We start from the raw sequence: 23,001 nt of genomic DNA on the forward strand, positions 1-23,001 counted from the left end.
TCTAATTAAAAGGAAGAGCTTGCTCCTAATGCCATTTTCCAGGCACTGCCTAACTCTTCTGTGTGTTGAGGGTGTTGTACAGCCTGGGTGCAAAGGGAAGGAAGGGCAAGAACAGAGGGAAGATGGAAGTGAGAGTCTGTCTGGACAGGGGTGATTGAAAGGGAAGAGGCAGAGGAGCTGCGTGTTTTCTTGTGCAACCCCAGAAGATCTGTTAGCTGTAGCCTGGAGTCTGCAAAGCCTGCACAGAGATACTTGGTGTTAGTGATGGGAGGTGGCAGCTCTCTGTGGTGGTTGTCCCACGGTAACGCTTTCACTGGGTGGCACCTGACCCTCTCATTGTGGTGAGGAGGGTGGCTGTGTACCACTGCTCACAGCTTTAAATGAAGAGTGGAAGATCTCATGGTTCCTGTAGCTTTGAAACACAGGTTTGAAATAACTGTGGACTAACAAAGCATCTTGTAGTGGGTGCAGGCGTGGGCCAAGCACTGCTCCCGTGCCACTGGTGGCAGTGCCTGGCTGGTTGGGCTGCTGGTTTCCCTGGGAATTGCAGAGAGCCTGGCGAGCAGCAAGGACCTCATGCTGGCCCAGCATCTTCTTCCACAGATTTTATTTGGCATCCTGGGACAATGTACAGGCAAGCATGTTTCTGTGTGTTTGACTCTGCATCTAAGTTTCCTTAGCAGGCTCAGTTACCTACGCTCAAATTTTGTTGCTGATGTCTCTCTGGGATGTTTTAGGGCACTCTGCCAAGTGAGCACAGCCCTCCCATCACCTACAAAACCTCTTCTGAAGTTTCTGTGTGCAGAAGGCTTTTTGAAGAGATGGGTGCACCCTGCCCTGTGGGGGTACCCGGTTGCACTTAATGGGCTGGGCTGCGGCTGAAAGGAGGAAGTGCTGTTGGCTGGAATGGGGATTGCTCTGTTTTTCTCACGTTATTCTCCTATCTGCCACTGTAATACTTATCTTCTGCAAGAGCATTAACAGAGAGAAACACTTTGATCCTGCGCTGTGGAAGTGCCTTTCACTGTACTATTAAGAAGGGAAAGCAGTTGTATCCCCATTGTAGTTAAATGCTTATGTACGGGGCCAAATTAATTTAAAAGCAGTATCTCAAATTGTTTTCCTCTCTGTTGAGGGCAGTTAAACCCTGGGAAGTGCTACTTCTGTCTGCAGCAGGGATCGGGCTGGGGCAGGCTGGCAGCAGCCTGTGGGCACGGTGCTCCCCACGGTAGGACCCCGCTCCTGGATTTTGGTGCTGGATTCCCATTCTCCTCCCATCCATCAAGTTTTATTTGGCCTCTGGCATGCTGCTCCTCTGGGAGTGTTCCTCTGGAGCTTGTTTTGAAAAGCTCTGCAGTGTTGTAGGGCTGGTAACTATAGGCACCAGTGGAGAATTTTGCTCCGGCTGGCAGCTCTATTAATAGCCGCTGCTGGAAGGTGTGCTGCTGGGAGCAGGGCTGCAGGCTTCCCAGATGCCTTTCCTGCAGTTCCTGGGCAGGCCTTGCCTGCAAACTTTCAGCCTGACCTTTAGTGGCTGTGGAAAGCAGCAGAAAGACCTTGTCTGTGCTGTCACAAAGCCTTGCCTGCCCCTGCTGCCTGCGAGTGCCTGTGCTGAGATAACCTTCTGCCTTGTGTGCCTGTCAGACTACAACTCTGTGTCTCACTCAAGTCCCTTCCCCTGCTTACACCCTCTCAAGGGGCTCCAGGGCATCCCACAGTCCACCCCAGCATGCAGCACAGCAGTGATCTCTAGCACATCTCACCTTAAAATTTCAGCTGAGGTTTTGGTGTGAAGACTTGACATTGTAACATGGAGATGGTCTCAGCACCTGGTTCCTGCGTTGCTGGGCCACCATTCAGCTGTCAGCCCTTTGCTGCACCCCACACCCTTTTAGCAGTTCCATGAGGTGCAGCTGAGAAATGAATCTTCTGCTTTCCAGGAGGTGAGGTGCAGGCTGTGGGAAGGTGTGGTGCTGCTCGGGCACATTTCATGTCTCTTGCCTGACTCAGTCTTCTGGCTGGTAGTGCAGGACCTGTAACGTGCTAGCACAGATCTTGCAAGGGCTCGTACTGCCCTTCCATAGGTAGTTTCCATCAAGTCATGAGTCTCCATCTCATTGCTTTTTGTCTACTCATGCTGTTTCACCTAGAGACCCACAAATTACCTGGGAGCGAAGCATTCAATGCCAAATTAGCAGTTTGTTCCTGGCTATACGAGGGGCTTCTTGCATGGGAAGATATTTCAACCTTGGCAAACCACTTTGCTTTTCTCTGTCCTTGTTCCCCACACCTGAAAAGAGGAGCATTCCTTGTTACTTCATCTCGGCTGCTTTGCAGGTTGTGTTGGAGAGGAGCCATGGGGAGCTCTGGTTGGGCTTCTCTGGTGGGGTCTGGGTGCTGCCCTCACAAAGGGCCCTACTTCCAGGTGGTGTAAGGGAAATTGCAAACCTCTGTGGCATGAGAACCTGTTAAAAACTTCCAGTCGTCTGCCTTAATCATAAACCAGCTAAAATTCATTAAGCTTTCTTGGCAGCATCCTGCTCTTGTTAGTAACTGTGGTATTTCCCAGGCATGTCATGAGTTCTGCCGGCAGCATTTTTCCAGCAAGGCTTTTCCAGCAAGGCGAGAGCCTCTCCCAGCCCTTGGGCTCTCACAGGTCGGGAAGCAGGACCTGGAGGCAGGACCAGCCATGGCTGTGGGAAGTACAGCATTGTGAAACTGCTGGCACCTCCACGTCCCCACTTCGCCGACCAGAGCCACAAGATGTCTGTCTGCTTTACTTTGGCATGCCTGGCAAGCTGCCCTATAGCCAGAACTTCTTGCTTCTCCTCCTCCCTTCTAGGAAATCTGTTTTAGGGAAGGGAGCAGGAGGAAAAAGGCTGGGGGCAGCAGAAGGGACCAGGGAGGTGATGCCCATCCTGGCATATATGAGTTTTAGGGAGCAACAGGTTAAAGCAACTCAGAAGTGGGGTACACCACTTTAAAAGGAGAATGGGGTTATTCCTTGCACCCCTAATTTGTAAGAATTTCTTATAGAGAAGAATGACTAAGCTGTGAAAAATGGGCTTATTCCCTTGCCCTGGAAATTTTAGGGTGAACAGCATGTCCATTGGTGAGGCTCAGTCCAGGAAGGAGCCTCCCTATGTGCACAGTGGGTTGGGCAGCAAACCAGGGCTGCACACCCGCTTTCATCATGGTGCTCATTTGGTGATATCTCCTCACCATCCCATTACCTCCTGGGGACACAGGGTCTGCCTTTTCCTGCCCCTAGGCAGCATTCCATGGGGACTTCCCCCCCCCCCCCCCTCCCTCCCCTGCTGTGTCAACCAGGAATGGCATTCCTGAAGAAGCAAGCCTTGGGCAGGCAGGATCCAGCTGGAAAAGTCTAGCTGTCTGTGGAAGAAGCAATAAATCTCTGGAAGCTGGAAAATAGCGGTAAGGAGGAAACGTTGGAGCCTGCAACACCAGCTCTGCTGTGCCGGGAAGCTGCTCAGGGCCTGAGCTCTGGGGCCAGCCCTGTCCTGGGGAGCACCACTGCTGTGCCTTCCATGAGTGCCAGCAGGCTGGGGAGGAGGGCTTTTGGAAAGCAGGTCAAAGTCCAGCACACTGCTGGCTCTGCTGAAGTTGCAGCTTTTAGATTATTGCAGTCCTCAAAAATTTATATGGGGAGCTGTGGTGGGCACTCAGACCATATCATGGCAGGCGATGGCCCCAGCCTCTGCAACACTGCTGTCTGACAAGCTGGGAACACAAGATCAGTGTGTGAGATTACAGGTAGCCACAGCAGAAAAAAACAGTGATATGTATGAGGATGTGCAGCCTAGAGATCAGTGTGACGCTGCCATCAGTGGTTGGAGCTCTTCTCCTGTTGGCAAACAGCAGTTGTCAGATGGAAGGGGGAGAAGATATCAAGCTTTTATCTGGAACAAGCTGTTCTATTAAAAATGAGATGATCCCAAGCAAGGTACAGCGGCAGGCAGAGTTACCGTGGCAAGCTGACAATGTTTTCTCCCTCTTGTTTTCTTTGCTTTGGGAAGAAAGAGCCTCAATTCCATTTTGGGCTTCTTTGTGGTGGGAGGATGTATGGTTTTCATGGAAAAAGTTACTCATCATAGCCCTAACGCTGTTTTCATTAGTAAGTGAATGTCGTTTGCTCTTAAGAAATGCAGCTGCTATTGGATTAAAGCTTCAATTCAGAGGTCTTCCATGCTCTGTTAAAAAGGCAAATGGAGTCAGGCGGTGCGGGACGGATGTGTGATGTTCCTGTTCAGGATGAAACCAGGAACATCTGGAGTTGGTTCAGCTGGCTGGCTTAGGCAGACCTCACTGCTGGGCTGGGTTTGATGCATTGGAAGAGGCTCCATCCCTCTAGCTGGTGTTCCCCAATGACTACAAAATATCTTGAGGACCACTTGCAGCCTGCTTTCAGTTCTGTCAGGCATTCTAAAGCAAATTTGGTTGGAAAGGAGCTGCTGGTGTTGCCCCAATTTTTCTGTGGGTGGCAGGGTGTGCTGGGGTGGCACTGCTGAGTGTGAAGGGCAGCATGTCAGGGCAGAGCAATGTGTCCTTGCAGGGAAGAAGCCAAAACCAAAAAGACTGCAGCCTTTTTTCTTTACCTCTTCCAGCCAGCACAGAAATCCAAACTTTTCTTGGGATGTCTTCTCTCCAGGCAGCTACCAAGAGGGCTTTACTTTGAGTGGCATGGATTAATTAGGGGGCATTTTTTTTTCCTCTGAGAGTAAAAACACAGACTTTGTTATATCTTCAGACAATGAACGAGCCACTCCAGGCAGGATTTGGGTAACTTTATGCGAAGCCACAACCTGCCTTATTTGGAGCTGGACTCAAGCACAGACTGGCTTTCGTGACTTTTCTCCATAGCCAGTGTTTGGAGAACCTCAGGCTGGCCTCAGTGAAGGAGGGATGAGGACTGTGCCAGCAGGGAGGTTGCACTGGTTGTTGTGGGAGAAGTGTTAAAAGCGGATTAGTTTGGCAGACTGGGGAAAAGTAAAGATTTCCCTTCCTCTCCGGGAGCTGTTGGGGCTTTTCTCCCTCTGATAATGGAAAAGCCCTGAGAGCAGTTTGCCCTGTGAGTTTGGAAATAGTGTCTGTTTGCCCCAGCTTCAGTGGCATTCCTGGAAAAATCTTGTGGCTGGGATTTGTAGAAATGAGCAAGGAGGAAACCACCAGCTGAGCTCCCAAGGGGGAAAACCAGGCTCCCATCGACAGCCTGTCTTGCAGGTCCCAGTCCTCTGTTCCTTGTTGTGCTTGCACAACTGGAGACTTCGCACCTTTCTGAAAAAGCCCTGATTTTTTTCCTTTTTTTTTTTTCTTTTTCTTTAATGTGACTTTCATGGTGCCTATCATGCCTGTAGCTGACCTGATTCAGACTTTTAGAAGTAGCATGTTTCCACCTCTATACTCTTTGGTAGTTTTCTTCCCTTTTTTAAGATGAATGGCTTTAAGGATTTAGGACACTCAAAATTAAATTGGCATTTGAACCGGTGATTTCAGTATTTCACAGCAGTGATATTGGAATTCTTAAGGGTTTGGGTTTTTTTCCAGATGTTTGTATTTTTTCCCTTCTTGCTTATACTTTTAAATGGAAGGGGGATGTCACAGAGGACACAGGGAGTCCTACTGGAAAAGCTCTACCTTGAGTTCCTCTCAGTGACACCTTCCCTGCTGTAGTGCCCCATATCCACTCCCACCTTCTGCAGCCTTTCCCAGCCCCTCCCTGAAAGAGAAAACAGTGAGGAAGTCAGTCATAAAACTTCCCATTGTTTGTACATAAATATCTCAGTGCCTGAGTCGATGTCCCATGCACAGAACATCTCCTCCCACATCTGGATTGTGTTTTTGTCCTTGCCCTGGTCAGTCCTGTGTGTCACTGTGCACATGTGGGTGTGGGTGCTCTGCTCTCCTGCTGTTTCACAGCATGGGCAACGCAGCAGCCTTTGGAAGCCCCCAAAAATGGTGTGATGGTGCTTTGGCCTGACCCCAGGCCTCGCTCCACTGCTCCACTTCAATTCCTGTATTAGGACTTTGAGGAAAGCTCTGTGTGCCTGAAAAACACTAGGTGTGTTTGACTGGAAGCCTGACACTGGATGGAAAGTAGTGTGCTTCCAAGACTTTGGGGGCAGAGGGGAAAAAATGGCAACTCCCCCATTTTCAGAGAAATGAAGTGGGGTGATAACAGCCCAGTTATCAACTGGGGCTGATCGTAGCTTCTGTTGAAAAGTTCTCCTAAAAACCTTAATGGCACATCTGTTCCTGCTTGCTTCCATTGAAAATAATAATAAAATACCTCTTGGGAAAGAAATCTCCTGCAAGAACTGGAAAGGGCTTTGCACATCCCCAGAATGAGGTGGGGATCTTTCCCTAAAGCAAGGAAGATCATATGGCTCATGATCTATGGGGCACAAAGCATGTTTGTTGCAGGGGTGATGGTTAGAAAGGACGTCCTTGTACATTTTTAGGAAGATGAAAAGCAAGTCTTCTGCTCCTGGCTGAAAGCTCCAGTCTGGGTCCGATGTGGCTGGAGCAGTGGGTAACCCTTGCTTGCCTCTGTTTCCTCCCCAGCTGGCCGGAGGCATCATCCTGGGAGTGGCCCTGTGGCTCCGCCATGACTCGCAGACAACGAATATCCTGTACCTGCAGCTGGGGGACAAGCAGGCCCCCAACACCTTCTACGTCGGTGAGTAGCTGTGGGGGTGCTGCTGCATGGGTGTGTGCCCCAGGGGATGCTGCAGTGTACCCAAAAGCAGGCCAGAAACCTCCAGGTGAGCAACAAGGAGGTCACAATAAAAATGCCTCCCGCTGCCCTTGTGCTCTCCAAAGTATCCCCTGCTGTGCCAGCCGAAGCCTTTGATAAGTTTTGGCTGTGGCCCAAGCACAGGGTCCAAATCCACATCAGCTAAAAATGCAAGAAGACGTGTTGTGGTGTCGTGGGTTTTCTCCAGAGCACGTTTGGGAAGAGGGGGGACTTCTTGGAAGCCTGGCTTGCTTCCTGTCCAAAGGGAGTAAAAGCAGCCGGCAGAGTGGCTGGCAGTGGGAAGCGAAGCTTGGCGAGCGTGTGACTCATGTTCTCCAGGAGGGGCAGGTGAGGCCTCTGTGCACTATGCTTAAGCTTAGCATGATTTTTGTTAATTTGACAGCGTGCTGGAAGCTGAAACCCCCTGTTTTTCCCCTGTTCTGCAATGATCCCTCACAGACGAGGGGGGGGGGCTGGCTGCCAGTCAGGAGCTGGCTTGGAGCACAAGCTGATGGGGCTGGGAACATCGTCTGATCTGATGTTCTGTTCTCACCTGTAGCTAAAATACTTTCTGGAAAGGGTTTTCCTTTGCATTTCCCTGCTTGCCCATGGAACAGCATGCCTGAGCCCTCTCCCTGGCTGTTCCTGGTTACAGAAGATGCTCCTGCTGTTTAGCTGTGGGTTTTTCTCTCTTGCTGTCTCTCTTCTCCTGCCTCACACGCAGACCTCTATTTGCAGCATTTCACCTTTGTAGATCTCATCTTTAAAAACAGAAAAGGGAGCTCACAAGAAGTTAAACTCTTTCCTTTCCAGAAACCAGTCCAAACCTCACCTTCTTTTGGGGGGCTAACAAGTGATACCTCCCTAGTTAACACTTTCTCCCCAAACCTGGGGGACCTGGGCATGGGGCAGAGTCCCTCTCTCCTGCCTGTTGCTCAATTGCTGTTGAGCAATTTTTACTCTTCCACCCTTATTTTGCTTTGTTGTCAGCCTTTGCTGTTTGGAGGGCACTGGGGAAGGACTGTGGGTCCCACTACCACATTGACTTTACAACACTCGTGAGCAGCCCATGATTTGAAGCTGGCTGTCTTTTTAAAGTTATATTCAGCAACAGATTGGCCTGGATTCCTTCTGGCAGCTGTAATTTCCATGCAGTAATAACAGCAGAGCATTTCTTTCAGTTGCTGCCTTTCCCAGCCAGACCTCTGGAGTCTGAAGACTGGGATTTCTTTTTGCTTCCCCCTCACCCCTGCCCCCCCCATTTTTCCTTTCTCTTACAACTGATACGCCCTCTTTTTTCTTCTCTGGCATGCAGTATACACATGCACACAATGTTCCTGCTTTTGGGAACGGGAACCTCTTTGGGCTTGGCCTCCAGAACTCTGTTGGTTTTGTTTTTTCCCTTTGCAAACCACTTTTTGGTATCTGGCACGGGGTGCTGGTCCCGGGATTTGTCAGGAGGCTCTTAAAGGCCAGCCAGGCTTTGCTGCGGCGCTGCAGGACAGGGAGAAGCAATAAACACTGTCAAAGGAGGAAAACTTCCATCATAGGGTGTGTACTGACTGAGAAGGGGAAGTAGGAAAGCAGGGATTTGGTGTCTCCTGGTTTCTTTGTGTGTCCTTTCCCCTACCCCAAAGCTGGAGTTCTTTGTTAAAGGCTGTTCTTCCAGGCTGTCTGTGTGTTACGGGAGAGGAAAAACAATGGTTTTGAGGGCAACAGGGGAGTGGGAGAAAGAAGCTGCAGGGAACAGCAAAGCTGCAGAGTACCAGGCATGATACTTCAGGCTGCAGGAAGAGGAGGAGAGGAGCATTCCTTGCCCTCAACTCCCAGACCAGAACATCAGAGCAGCCACCCCTGCAGCCCCCAGGGCACAGGCAGCTGTTCCCCTGCTGGCCTTTCCAGCGCCAGGGAAGGGGCTCCTGCAGGCTGGGGTTTCCCACAAGCACCACCACCCCTCCCCAGCACTTTGGCACTGCCTGCACAAGTGGTCTTGTGGGCTGGCCTGGGAGGTTATTAAACAGCCCCTTGTTTGTGGGCTTTACCTCAGCACGGCGTGCAAACCATCTGATCCCCTAACCACTTGTTGCAGTCTTGGCTTTTGACACTTCCATTTTGGCTCTGGATCCAATGCTCCAGCAAGTGCTTGAGCTGCTTCAGTGCTGTAAAGACCAAGCAGTACCAGGGATGGGGGTAGCTGGAGCAACTTAGTTCAATTCTTTCACAACTATAAAGGAAAATACTTGTTCTTCATCTGAGCTTGGCTTATGGTCTGATAGGCATTTATTTGCCTTATTTGAAGTTCAGAAATCAAAATCCTTCTTGCTCTTGGGTAACACTGTGTCTGGAATGCTTTTTCTGTCTGGAGACTGGGAAGATGTTGGTCACAAGGCCGAAAACATCCTTCAGGATAGCTAGAGGCATCGATAAGTTGCTAACAACTGTCTAACCACTGCTTAGATATTTACTGCTCATACGCATAAAGTACCATTGAAAAAAAAACCCAAACAAATAACAAAACTCTGATTCAGGGTGTTATGAGAGCTGTAGAAGGCTGAGCTGGTCTCTCTCTGCAGATAGCAGTACAAATTGGAACAGTTTTATCTCTGCACAGTAAATTAGTGCTGTGGTGTCACTGCCTTTAAGAGCACCTGGGGATCTTGAAAAAGCAAGTGACCCTGGACTTGCTACTTTTGCCCTTTCTTGGTGGGATGATAGTGGGAGGAAAAAGTCGGCTTCCCCATCCTTCAAAGATTTGGTTATGTGATGCCTGGAGATGGCTGTTGTGGATGAAATGCTTTGAGGAGGGGAGGAACAAAAACCTCAGCTCTTGTTTGCCTTAAATCCACGCCCCAGGATTTCATTTCACACTTGCCCCTTGCTGGGCTGCCTGTGTGGTGCTGGGAGCATCACTAGGTGCTGGTCCCTGCTGCTGCCCTTCCCTGCTTTCCCTCAAGCTGCCCGGCAAGGAACGGAGCCCAGCAGCCGGATGGTCTCGGCTGAGCTCTCTCCTGCCAGATCCAAAATAGGAAATGTGCCTCCAGCTGCTCACAGCAAGTGACAGGGCAACACGACCTGTGCCTCTAATTAGCTGGGCCCTGGGAGCGGGGCCAGCCACAATGAAGAGTGCAAAAACCTCCTGAGCTGGGGTGTGGTTTTACACGTAGCTTTTGGGGTGAGGAAGGAGTTTGTTTTTCCTCTTTTGTGTGCTTTGTTAGTAAATCCTCTGCTGGGCAGTGTCTCCTCCCTGGAGCATGGTGGCACAGAGGAGGAGTGTGATGTTTTAGACAGACATACAGTGGTGGGGTGAATTTGGCCACCGAGGCTGCTGCCACCGCTGCCTCTCCCTGTCATCCTAGTGGGTGTCATTGTCCCAGCAGAAAGGCAAGAGGGTTTTTTTTTTGGTGGAGGAGTTCCCTAGGTAATGTTTATCCACCTGCCAAGCCCTCAGGCAGCAAAGCCTGGGGGAGGCAGGTGGGGAACAGCTGAGAGCAGCAGTGGCTTGGGGCTAAGGTGGTGGAAGTGCCTGTGAGTGCTGCTGAGGTGTGGAGGGGACATCAGCTAATGGGAACACAGACTTCCTTAAGAGGTGATTCAGACTGTCTTCACCATCTTCCTCAGAACAAATACAGTCCAGGATAATTATTTCTGTCCTGGAAACAAGTTCAAGCTGCTTTTCACGCAGACTGGTCTAGAATAAATGGGCCAGAAAGCACAGGGAGGCTTTGAAGTCTTCTTTACAAATGAGTACATATCTGAGTTGAACTGCAGATGTTCACAAGCTTTCATGGGTGTCTTCAGGATTTTGGAAGTCCTGTCATGAGATTTTCCTGGCCTCAGGGAAATCTGACCCTTGCAGAGAGGAGGAACTGCTAAGTGGCAATGCTTAGGGTAGGGATGGGGACATCTCTGAGCTTTCCCCAGGTTTGCCCATTGTCCTTACAGCACATGAGGATGCCTTGGCCACTCTTGCCATGGGTCTCAGATGTCACCAGCAGTGCAGAGCATGCCAGCCTATCACCCAGACAGACTTGTGTTGGCTAAGTTGGTTGTGGAGGAACTATCCCTTCTATCCATTACTTAATTAGCCATTTAAGCTAATTTAGCTTAATTACCCTTGTCAGGACTGCCTTGGATGAAAAACAGTGATTTTTTTGGGAGGTTTTCACTGCAGAGGGGGCTCAGCAGAGCTCCAGTGTGTTGCAAAGGTTCTAGAAGTCAGCAGTGCTACAATAGCTGTGGACTCACCCTGAGCCATGACAAGGTCTTGGTTTCTCTTCCCACTCCCATCCTTGTCCCCCTCCCTCTGGAAATGTTAACCATGACAGCCATCTTCTAGAGATGGTGCCAACTTCCACAAATTGTGGGGTTAGACCCAACAGCACATCTTTTGCTGGACGTATTGTGAAAGGCTCGAGAACAGCCTGGTCTGTAGGTTCTGTAACAAACAGTCAAAAACCACCTTCAGTTTTGGCATGAGGCACTGCAGGGATCCCTGTGGATGCACACAACTGGTTCAGGGCTGATTTCTTCTCTCACCCATTTATGCTCTAGTTTGTTAAGGCCCCCTGTGTTGGGGATTTTCCACCAGACACATGAGCTGTGGTCAGGCTTGCATGCTTGGCAGAGGAAACCAAGGTTTGCATTTGAACCACACCGAGCAAAATGGATTATTTAAAAATAATGTATGTAGATTTTTTAAAAATAGAAGTACATGCATTTTTCTGACTTGGAAATAAACTTACTTACGGTTAAGGACAATTTAATTATTTAGTCCCTTAAAGGGAAAAAAAACCAAAAGCTGAGTTTTACTTGTTCTAGATTTTCCTCTAATCGCTGTCAGATCAACTCCTTCAGTAATACTGGAATTATTTTTTAAATAGTAGTTTGAAGTCAAAACACTTTCATTGTACTTTCCTTTCTGGTTTAAACCATGTATCTGACAGTATAGGGTTGTTTTTGGTTTGTTTTTTGTTTTTTGGTTTTTTTTTTTGCATTCTTATCACAGCATTCAGTTTCTATTAAGAAAGCAACATGTTATTTCATTGCATTTCCATCTAATTGTAATTCATTCTACCTTGATCATTACCAACCCCTGTGCTTCATTTACTCTCCAGACTAAAACTGCTTATGTCTTTAAAAATGCATTGGTACCATCAGGCTATTTGGGGTTCAGATCTATCCAACTACAACTAATGTAGTTGTTCTTTTCCTTTGTCCCTTTCCATTGGCTTTGCTGCTCAGGGCCTGTGCCAGATGTGGCTCCTTGCTCTTCAGAGTTGTTTAACCTGTAGCTTGGACAGTTTTCCTTAGAAAACCTGCTCTGTGTTCAAAGCATGCAAAACCTACAAGGAATCCTCCAGTGGGATTTGTGCTTTTTTTGTGGGTGGGATCCCAGGGCACATAGAAATGCCCAGCAGTGCTGTAGGCTGCAGAGGATGGGCCAGTATATTCCAGCCTGGCTTACCTGAACCATGCCACCATTGTCTGTCTCAGTCCTGGAGATGTGCCATGGACTTCCTCCCAGCTTTTGCAGGTGTGTTGAACTTGAGTGTCCTTCCAGTGTTTCCTGGGTCGGCAAAGGAGAAGAAACCTGACTGTGGCATCTGTGTGCAGTGGATTTGGGTACAAGTGTGTGCACACCAGGACGTTCCTTTGGGGCTTTCCCCACCACCCCTTTGTGTTTCTGACAGAGGGGTATTCATGGCTTCTTCTTGCCTTGTTCTTGCAGATGAGGGCAGCATGTCCAGGCTTTCATCTCCCCATGAGAGCTCTCCATGCTTTGTGACCCTGTTGTTCCATCTGGAAGTCATTAGCAGCTACAGAGCAGCAATGTTTTCCTTGGGAAAGGGGGTGGAGAGGAATGGAGGGGCTTCCCACTTGTCATCTTCCAGCAAACCCTCTCTTTTTCCAGCTCCCCTCTCTCTCACCCCACTTTGAAGAAAGCACTGCCAGCTTTGCTGGGCCTATTCCACCAGGCAACTGGACAGAAATGTGCTGGAGACCCTGCTTTGCTGGCTGGCTCACACAGCCATCATCTTCCTGCCCCAACCACGCCCTGGAGGGACTTTCCACTGTGCCTGTGTCTTGCCCCCAGCTGCCAGGAAGAACATCATAGTCATTTCTTTGGCTGCTGGGAAGGGTGTTCTTCCACAATGGGTGGTGTGGGGTAGGAGGGAGTCTCCCTGCCATTGTCTAATAGTTCCTCCCTTCCCTGCAGCAGCAGTGGTGATAAGCCCAGTGAAGTTCAGCATCTCCAGGCCAGGAGTAACAGCAGGGTGGCACTGAAGCCTCCCTTCTTTCCTCAGAGGCTTGCAAAACTTTTGTATGTGCAGAGTCTCCCCACAGGAGCCTGTTGGGAGAATAAACATTCTCTTTTGTCTGTTCTCAGCCCCTTTTTAAAGCCCATCCCATGGGGAGGGCAGGCATAGCTTGGAGAGCTGCCTGGCCTTCCCAGGAAGTATGGTGTCATGCTGGGGGGGGATTTCTTATTTGATTTCTTTTTTGTCTTTTGGAAATACGGCCATGGTGACCTGGAGGCAGTGGCTGGCTTCCATTTAGCCTAATGAGTTAAGGATGCTGGGAGAGGATTGCAATGAGGGGAGAAGTAGGGTGCTGTCCAGGAATGGCCCATGCCTGGAGCTGCACAGCATCTCTGATGGCCATGGTGGGGCATGGGAGGAGAGCTAGCCAGGGCTGACCTGCTTGTTTTTGAGGGACGCTCTGGTGCTTGTTCCTTCTTTTATTTGTTCTTTCATCATGTCCTTTTTTAAAGACTGTTTATTTCTTCCTGTTTTCTTTATTTCTCAGCAGGGACAGGACATGGGTTTTGCAACCCTGCAGGCATCAGCTATGCTACCTTGATGCCAAAGCAAGTACTGACACTGAATACTGCCTTTTTTGCTCCCTTCCCTGCTCCCAGAACTGATCATTTTGCTTCCTACCTGGCCTGCAGGTAAAGGGCCTTCCATGGAGGCATCATCTGCTTGGGCTGGAAGCTAAGCTGGCCTCTTGGCTGCTTTTCTTTTTCCTCTTTCCTAGCTAGCATCAAACCAAGAGCAGTGTTCAATAACTATCAGTTTCCTTTCTCTGGTGTTTGGGGGCTTTCCTAAAGCTTTACAAGATCCCTGCAGCCTAAAGCAGCATGTGCCCTGGTTGTACTGGTGAAAGAGGGATGATGGTGTTTGGCCCACTGCTGCTGCTTTTCCTTATCGTGTCCAGATCATGTTGCTCTTGAGGGAGATCATATCATGGTTCCTGTGCTCCTGCTTTGAATTCAGATGAGGAGGTGGAGTTGAGAGTGGTTGGTCTCTCTCCTAAAGCTTTCTGCTTTGAAGGCTCCATCTCAAAAGGAGATGGAGAACTCCAAGGCAGTATTGACACCACTCCTCTGACTTCTCCAATTCCCAGATACGGGTCCTGAGGCTCACAGCTTGCTTTGGTGTGTAGCTGGTTATGGGTGGCATTTGTAGCAGTCTTTCTTGTTGCTGCCTTATCAGAGAACCGTGCCATAGGGTTAGAAATCATAGTGAGTGCTGCTTAAGGATGTGGAGGTGCCTTGGTACCATGAACACCTGTACACGATTTGCTCACTGTACCTGTGGCTGTTCTCCAGCTGTTCTCTTGTGTACTGCTGCTGAGTGAGGAGGCAGCATGGCTGTAGGCACTGCAGATTGCAGTTTATACCTCTCTCATTTTACTTTTTGTTTACAGCAAACAGCGCTGCTTGTTGTAAAACCCCAGAGAAAGCTGCAATAAAAATGAGCTGGGAAGTGGCGTGTGAAAGGCAGATGGAGCTTTGCTCATGCCAAATTGTGCCAGTTTGGGTGGAGCCCTGCAGGAGCAAATAACCATTTTAGTCAAGAGTTCCTCACCCAGGAGAGGATTTAGGGGGTTAACCAGTCTCTGATGCTTACACAAAGGAGGGTGAGGCTTGTGAGGAGTCTCCTCTGACTTTGAGGAGGATAATTTGCCATTCCAGGATGGGATGACAGGTGCCTTGCTCACAGAGACGAAGCCCAAAACCACAGTAGGCGTCATCGTCCCTGTGTGCCAGGAATGAAAGCTAAGATGTGTCAGGCTGCTTTCTGGGAAAAGGGCTTGGTCGTTCCAGTCTGCACCGTGATTGCTGTGAAATAGTCCCCCAGCTGCCTGGCACCCAGTCTGAAAGTGGAGAATCCCCCACCAGCCCCATTCCTTGAGGAGAAGGATGGGTGTGGGAAAACAAACACCGTTCAAAGCATGTGGTTGGGCACTTGGATTGCCTTCCTTTGCTTTCCCAGCCTTCAGCGTGGCATCTCTGTGGCGAAACACCGCCGGCATTCCTCATTGCACATGCTATTTTTGCAGTAAATATTTTGTGCTTGTTTTTAAATAAACTTCAGCACAGAGTCCTGCTCTGCTGCCTCCCGGGAGAGGCTGTCATGTTCTGGCCCTCGATAACAAAAGGCAACTCCATAACAGCCGCTTGTTTGTGCCTGGGAATGAAGCTGGCCTTTATTCCAAAAACCTTCCAGGGTTTTTTTTTTGTGGTTTGCCGAGCTCAGGCCAGTCGTGGCTGCCCTCTCCCCCACCTGGCTGCACATTCCCGCTGCTCCCACTGCACTGCTCGCATCCGCTGGGCTCCGGTCAGGAAGCTGCACGTGGTGCACATCTTCTTCCCTCCCCTCCTTTCCTTCTTGCTGTTTCCTCACTTGATAGCAGTGCTGGCTCTGATGAGGAGCTGGTGAAGTGAGAGGAGGGAGAGAAGCGGGAAGCTGGGACCTCACTTGACAGTCCAAGGTCTGCACAGCCTTCCTGGGGTGGGAGTTCAGCAGGTCAGGATTGGTTTTGTTTTTTTGAAGCTGCCAGAAATCCCAGAAAGAAGCAAGTACAGAGGTCACTGGAAAACTTCTCTAAAACAGCAAATGTCTGTGTTTCCTCTTAGTCTCCTCCATCATTTGAGGGTCTCACTGGCCTGTCATTTTTTAGTTTTCAGAGCAGAACTGTCCTGGCCACCTCTGGGTCCTGTGTTTTCCTGATGATCTCAATATCAGAAAAACGTCTTTTTTAGTGAAAGCAATTATTCACTAGAAAAACCTCCCCAGGGACACAATACAGTCCCTATTACTGGAGATTTTCAAGGTGTAATTGGGCAGAGTTCTGCATAGTCTCTCCTAAGGTTCCTAGCCTCAAAAAAGGTTGGACCCAGTAATCATTTGAGGTCACTTCAACCTGGGCTGCCCTGTAACTGTGATCTCCTGGCAGTATTTGTTCAGAAAGTGCTTTCAGTGTTTATTTTGATAAAATTTACAACAAAACCTTCTGTCTGTGGTGACCTCATTGTTGGGGTCCCCACATCATGCTGCTTGGTCTTCAAATGTGCTGCATCTGCTTGTTACCCATACACTGGAGTGGTTAGCATGAATAGTGACTTGTCAGACGTGGAAATTACTCACCCCTTTGCACAGCTGTGTCTTCTCTCTAGTGTCCTAATGGAAAAAGAAGTCAGAAACTGCTGCACTCAGGGATGAGGAAAGTTGTTTTTCTGACTTGTGATGAAGACTTTTCAATTGAACTGCCCAGCGCTTAAAATATAAATATCTGCCGTGGTTTGTGTTGAAAACCCAAGCCAGCAGCTTCATTGGTACAAGCTGGATGGTGAGGGCTGGTTCTTGGGCATTAGCAGCTTCTGGTGGCAGTGAGCAGACCGTGTTTGGGACACCACTACTGGTATGTTGTTCTTCAAGAGACAGCAGTTATGCAGTGTTTGACAGCCTCCACCAGTTCTCTGGGGCTTGGCAGGTGTCCAGCAGACTGCCTTCATTGTGCAGGGTTTAGTAATGCCTTCCCACCACCCCCGAGCCCTTTGGGGGCCCTCTGTCCTGCACACAGCCCAGCCCACTGTTTGCCATGCTGTCTCCCTGCCCAGCTGCTCCACCTCACGTTATCTCCAGCCATTGGGACAAAACCACTTCCTTCCCCTTCAGCCAGACCTACAGAGCTTCATCTGTCCTTTCCAAGGAACTCTCCTGGGAGGTTTCTTTTGCTTGTTTTTCCTTTCTTTGCACACCTTCACCTAAGGAGGTGTCTCGTCCCCACCTGGGGAGCGTTTTTGCCTGTTGGGATTTCGTGGCTCCCGGGCTCTGCTGAAAACCCTTCAGAACACCTCGGGAGGTGCAGCTCGCACCTCCGGCCCCCGTTGCCGCGAGGATGTTGGTGTCTCCGGCCGCAGCTCCCGTCAGGTTTTGTGAAGAGGGGCTTCCTGCGGGGTCAGCATGCTCCATTGTGGCACTTCCCCTGCAGCTGGCTTCCTCCCTCCTGCAGTGCCTAAAAATAGATGGAGCGCGGTGCTGCTGAGAAACACCGGAGAGTCCCAGCGCCGGAGCCGCTGGGGCGGCGTTTCCGTCACCGCCACTCGCCAAGTCAGCCCTTGCACCGGCGCTTTTGGCGTGCTCATGGGCTTTGTATCGAGGAGGGAAGAAGCAGGAGCCAAATCCAGCCTTTCCCAAGTTTGAAGAATCCATAAGGGAATGCTAAACAAGTGGAGACCGTTATTGTGTATCTGGTGTTTTAGGGAAGGGTTTACTTGACTTCACTCTGCTCTCATTGCATGGCCTTTGGACTTTGCATTTTAATTATCAGAAGATTGTTTAAAAGCTACGGAGATAAGGAAAACCTTAAACATCACAAGCATTTACAAACAATTTTAATCTTGAGCTCTGTTTATATATTAGGGCTGTCCCTAAAGGAGAGCTGACAGTCTGATTAATAACTATAAAACATTTTCACTCGTAGCAGAAGAAAGCATTTCATTGAAGGGATGTGTCTCCCAACCACTAGTAATATTCACTGTACTGCTGTTACGTCTGGGATGCCCCATGTTCTTTTATCCTCATCATGGTTCTTTTTTTTCTTCGCTGTCCATTAGAAATAGTGAGTGCAGTCTTATCTGATCTGTAATTTTTGCATGTATCAAATTGCTTTTGAATGGGAAATAAGATTCACTTAGTAGTAGAACGACAATACTTGAGAATATTAGTTAACCAAAAATGCACTAAAACTAAGAGATACACCAGCAAAAATCTGTGTCCAGTTTAACTGAGCTGGTAGTGTTTGGCTGAGTAATCACTATGGCTTCACCAGTCTCGTGGTTGGTGAGACCATGACGATTACTCACGGCAGCAGATTTGAGCCTTGAGATAAGCTCTTGTTTCCTGTATGAATAAACTTTTATTCCTCTGTTTTCTGAACCACTCTTGATGCCTCATTTCAAGCTTTGAGCTAGTTATGGTGTAAGTTGCCTGTGCAAATTCAATAAGTTAAAGTAAAAAATGTTGTATACTCTGTGGAAGAACCTATAACAAAGAAAAACACCAGATTTTAAGTGAGATGCTTAAGCAGTACTTTCCCTTTGGTTTTGTGGTTCATCTGCCTTTTAAATGTTAGCCAGATAAATATTTGTATGATGTTTAATATAAATAAACCATGTGCCTTACTGTTTATTTTACAATATATGCTAACTAATAATTTCCATCTCTGCTTAAATATTTAAAGTGCCATGCCAGGGTAACTCCGTGCTACAGCTGTGAGGATGTTGTAGAGCCATTGTCATGCCTCCTACATCCTCTGCCTAGTGCTACTCTCAGCGTTTTCTCTCATTTTGGAGGTGATGGAATTATTCAAGCTCCAGTGTTGGCAGCTTCAAACACTTTGAGACCCAACTCATGTACGTTGTGTTCCGTTATGTCTGCTGCCATCACACCTCCTGAGCTTTAATTCTGCACGCCCGTAATTCTCCACCTCAGGAGCCAGAATGTCCAGCCAGGCACGAGGGTGGACAGAGCTGTGCAGTAACATGTCTGCCTCTCACTTCGCTTGCAGGAATCTACATCCTGATTGCAGTCGGAGCTGTCATGATGTTTGTGGGATTCCTGGGATGCTACGGCGCCATTCAGGAGTCTCAGTGTCTTCTGGGAACGGTAGGAGACGCAAAGCTCCGGAAGTCACTTGGCACCCTGATTTCCCTGCGGGGTGGCAATGGCTGTGCTTCCCTTGCTGGGTGTTTCCCAACAAGCGGGGTGGGAGGATGTGTGAGCACTAGGTGGGAGCTGGGTGGCTGAGGGTGTCTCTGCCCACCCTGTGGAGCCCTGGCTGAGCTGGCAGGCGTGCTGCAATGTCCTGCCTGTGGCTGGCTGCAGGGCAGAAGGGGTGAGATCAGCAGGATTCTTAGAGACTCTTTCTCTGTTACATGTGAACCCTCACCTTGCAGTTATCTCTCCATGGTCTGGATGTCTTACCAAGCACCCACTGAACACTCTTTCTTACCTGGTGTTCTCTACACCATCCCTTCTCACTCTGTGTGAAGGCTGCCTGTAGCAATTCTAGTTCTTTTAAGGAATCATCTACTATTTTTATCTGTTTGGACAAGGAAACAGCAAAGATTTTCCATAATTTCTTAGTGAGAACATCTAGGTACATCCTGGAAAATCCATTACCGAAGTGCTACAGGCATCCTTGATGTGAGGCAGCAGCTCAGGATTCCTGGCACAGGATGAGCTTAATTGGATAAACTGTAGCCACACCAAAAGCCTTTACCTTGGGAGCAAGGGAGACCCATTTATTTAAAGCAAGTTCTCACATGTGGTTCAGTTTAAACTTGATGCATAAAAAATAAAACTGGAAAGGTAAATCATAATTTTTTTTTTTTTTATTTTGAATTACTTTCCAGCACTTGGCTTCGTTCAGCTGGAGGGTTCTTGGTGGTAGTGTAGCAGCTCATGGGTGTGGGGGACAGAGGGAAAGGAAGCTGCTTAGCCTCACTCTTGCAGATGACTTCACCTCTGATTGCTGCTGGTTCCCAATAATAAGGGGATGCTTTTCTCCAGTGTTGATAAAACGCTTCTGAATGTAGTGGATGGGAGCTCCAGTAGGAGTTTGCAGGCATTATCCTGGCTGCTGGGAACGCAGGGAGCCCTCACACAAATCTGACAAGGGTTGTTGGAGCATAGTTTGGCAGCTTTAGATTTTTATTTTGTTTTGTCAATGCAAGTGATTACAGACCCTGAACCACCTCTCTCTCTCTCCTGAAGTTAGAGGATTAGAAGGGCAGATGGTGCAAGGTACCCGAGGTCTGACAGGGAAACCGGCTGCTCTGGCTGAAATTAGCAGCTCTAGCTGCTGTGCACTGCCTGTGTTTGCTCACACCTTGGCTTGCCAAGAAAAGTCTGGAGATGCCCCATGAGGATGCTTTCTGCTGGCCAAGGCTCCCACTGTGCTCCAAGAACATTTTCAGGCAGCATCCTTGGGGTGCTTGAGGGAAGCAGCTGTGCTCCCCTTTCCACCACCTAGCTGAGGGAGTGACTTTGGGCTTACTGCAAAAGGGAGAAGTACCAGAAAGCTCCACGCTATTAAAATCCTGTGCCAAAGGTGGCATGGAAGCTGAGCAGCAAGACCTAAGGAAGACAAGAGGGAGCCACTTGGTATGGAGCAGGCTCTGCTCCCTGGAAAGGGGCTGGGACCCAGCCAGCTGCCTGGCCAGGACCACCACTATGTTCCCATAGCATCAAGCTGCATCTCCTGGTGTTCAGCAGGCAGCTTACAGAAGAACTCAATCAGCAGGAGGTAGTACCTCCACATCTGGGATAAACAAACTATCCTTCACTGAAGGGTAACCACTGCAGGAGTGAGCCCTAGTGCTTAACCAGACTCAGAGTGGCATTGCACCCACAGTTTATGGTGCTGTGAGTCCTTGTGGGGCATGTGGGACCTAGTCTTTCAAAGATGTTCCTACAAAATTAGGAATAGATAGATTTTCACATAGGAGTTGATCGTTCAGGACCAGTCAAGGATGTTGGAAGTCCTTTCCTGCTGTCAGGTTAATAGTCTTGTTTCCATTTTGCTGATAACCCTTTGCTTTTGCATGTGAGAACCAGGTCATGGCATCATTCTGGAAACTCCTGTTTTATCTATTGTTGGAGAAAGTGTCCTGAATGTTTTGAACAGAGACTGCTCAGGAGCCAGGGGCTGTTTTCCCACCCTATACTGTAATTTTGTGTTTTCTTGACTGTGTTGACCTTTTTTGCTTCTTGACTTTCATGGCAACTTCTCCCACTTTGGGGGCTTTTTCCCAGGAAGAAGTCACTGGGTGATGTTGGCTGCACATGGAGCATGCCTCTCTGTGTCTTCTCATGTGATGCTGATGTATGAATTTACAGCTTCCCATTCCCAGTCCAACTGACCAACCATCACAATGTGTTCCCGGGATCTGAACAAAAAGGGAGGATGGCAGAGAGGAATGCTGGAATTGCACAAACAGGGTGGGACTGTGGGAAAACGTCAGTGTTAGTATTTATGCAAAAAACTGCAGTAGCCTTGCAGGGCTGTGGATGCCAGAGAGCTGGCCATAAATCACACCCTGACATCCCCAGCTCCTCAGCAGCTGAAATGTGCTTTTAACCCTGCACTGGCAATTCCAGTCCAGAGCATTTATGGCAGAGCAGAAACCTTTTCTGGATGGTCCTGCAGGTGCATGAAGTGGAGCAATATATCTTGTGCTACACAGGGCATCTTCATTCCTGCCAGTCTCTTTGTGGAAAAGGTTTTGCTAATCCCTGCTCAACAGTCTGGACTTGGGGTGGTATGTGATGAGTTACAGGAAAATGTGTTTGGGTTCAGTGCATGTATGAGGGAGAAAATGATTTGAAGTCAGATGACACCTTGCTCTGCTTTGTCAGTGGAAGTGCTGCTCCACACCTCTCCCCACCGAATTGCTGCAGATATGTTAAGGATCCTTCTCTTGATTTGTCTTTGCAGTTCTTCACTTGCCTGGTGATCCTGTTTGCCTGCGAAGTTGCAGCTGGAATTTGGGGTTTTGTCAACAAAGACCAAGTAAGGCTCTAAAACCTGTGTTTATGGGACTGGGAGGCTGGGGCAGAACGGCAGCAGATCCCAGCATGAGCTGTTTTGCTCACAAACTGCTCCCAGACTGAGTAATGGGAGCTTGGATTAGCGGTGTGACCTGGGCAGGCCACCTCACTCCTCTTGGCTGGGCTGATGAACTTTAAATGTGAGCACTTGAGGTAGCAGCTGCCCTTAGGGTATGTAGTGCAGAGTCTGGAATAAAAATAGCCTGTCTCACTTGGGTCTCCTTGCTGCCACGCTGTCAGTCACAGAGGGAGTGGATTCGGGCATGAAGTTGTGAGGGAAAGCCATCTGCAGGTCCTCAGTGCCAGGGAACGAGGAGCGAGCCCTGCCGGGTAGTGCCAAAGGGTGGGAATGCTGTTCAGGCACAGCCTGCATGAACGGCATTGCTTGTGTTTCCTGCTCTTCTCCAGTGTCACAGAACCTGCTTCAGGTCATTTGTCTGCCAGCGCTGGGCTTGCTGTGATCCATATGCTGTGCACACAGGAGGGGTCCAAGTCCTCTATCTGTCCCTGCTAGGGACTGCTCAGATAAGGTTTCCTGGCTGGAGGAGCTGAACTGAAGGGTAGAACTGGAAATTACAGCTTTTCACCTTCTGTTTCTGCTCACCTTCCCTCCACTGTGGTCATGTGTGCTCACACACACAGGTTTGGCCTCGAAACGCAGAACTGCCCGTGCATGGGAACCATGGCTGTGCTGCAGCAAGCAGCAGCCTGGGTGCTCATCACTGGGGCCTCAGGGGTTTGGAGGAGAGAAGGGGACTGCTTGTGCTTAAAGCCAAGGTTAGACTCTCTGGCAGAGTAGGAAATGTGTTTACTTTCCTAAGAGACGTTAGCCAGCTGTGTAAGTAGGTGCTGGCCTGCTCAGCTTTCTCATGCTTGTGAGCAATGGCTCGCAGGCTCACTGTGAATGGGAACTCCCTTGTAGTCATTCAGGGGAGAGCACGACTTCACTGGAATAAACTCTTCTGTGGCTAAACACTGTTATGCAGGCACAGTGGTGTTTCCTAGCAACTTTAGTGAGCTAATTAACCTCTGCAGAGGGGCTGTGCGTCCTGCAGATGTTAGTTTGTGAATCCTGAAGAGTCCCAAGATGTGCAACTGCAACCGACAGCAAAAAAAAAAGTGAATGCTGAGTAAGGAGAGACCCCATGGCTGTTGTGTCCCATCCTGGGGAGAAAGAGCTTGGCCACTAGAGCATAAAGCTGAGAAATGTAGGATTTCCTAATACAGAAGTGATGACTTCAGCCCCTAAAATTAATTTTGCAGTTTAAAATGAAGGGTGGCAGTCTGTTTGCCTCAGCTAGTTTTGCAGCCTTGATGATGAATGGGCTATTTTGAAGTCCCTGC

General features: G+C 49.0%; 1 protein-coding gene across 1 annotated transcript in view; it reads left to right on the forward strand.

Annotated features, from left to right (window-relative positions):
* Positions 1 to 23,001, forward strand: part of CD81 (CD81 molecule) — a 29,756-nt gene that overhangs the window by 3,430 nt on the left and 3,325 nt on the right. Inside the window, exons 2-4 of the mRNA XM_021526743.3 lie at positions 6,583 to 6,697; positions 18,614 to 18,711; positions 21,545 to 21,619. Of these exons, the coding sequence (XP_021382418.1) occupies positions 6,583 to 6,697; positions 18,614 to 18,711; positions 21,545 to 21,619 (288 nt within the window). The remainder of the gene's footprint in view (positions 1 to 6,582; positions 6,698 to 18,613; positions 18,712 to 21,544; positions 21,620 to 23,001) is intronic.

Source organism: Lonchura striata, chromosome 6, assembly GCF_046129695.1.
Source record: "Lonchura striata isolate bLonStr1 chromosome 6, bLonStr1.mat, whole genome shotgun sequence".
NCBI lineage: Eukaryota > Metazoa > Chordata > Aves > Passeriformes > Estrildidae > Lonchura > Lonchura striata.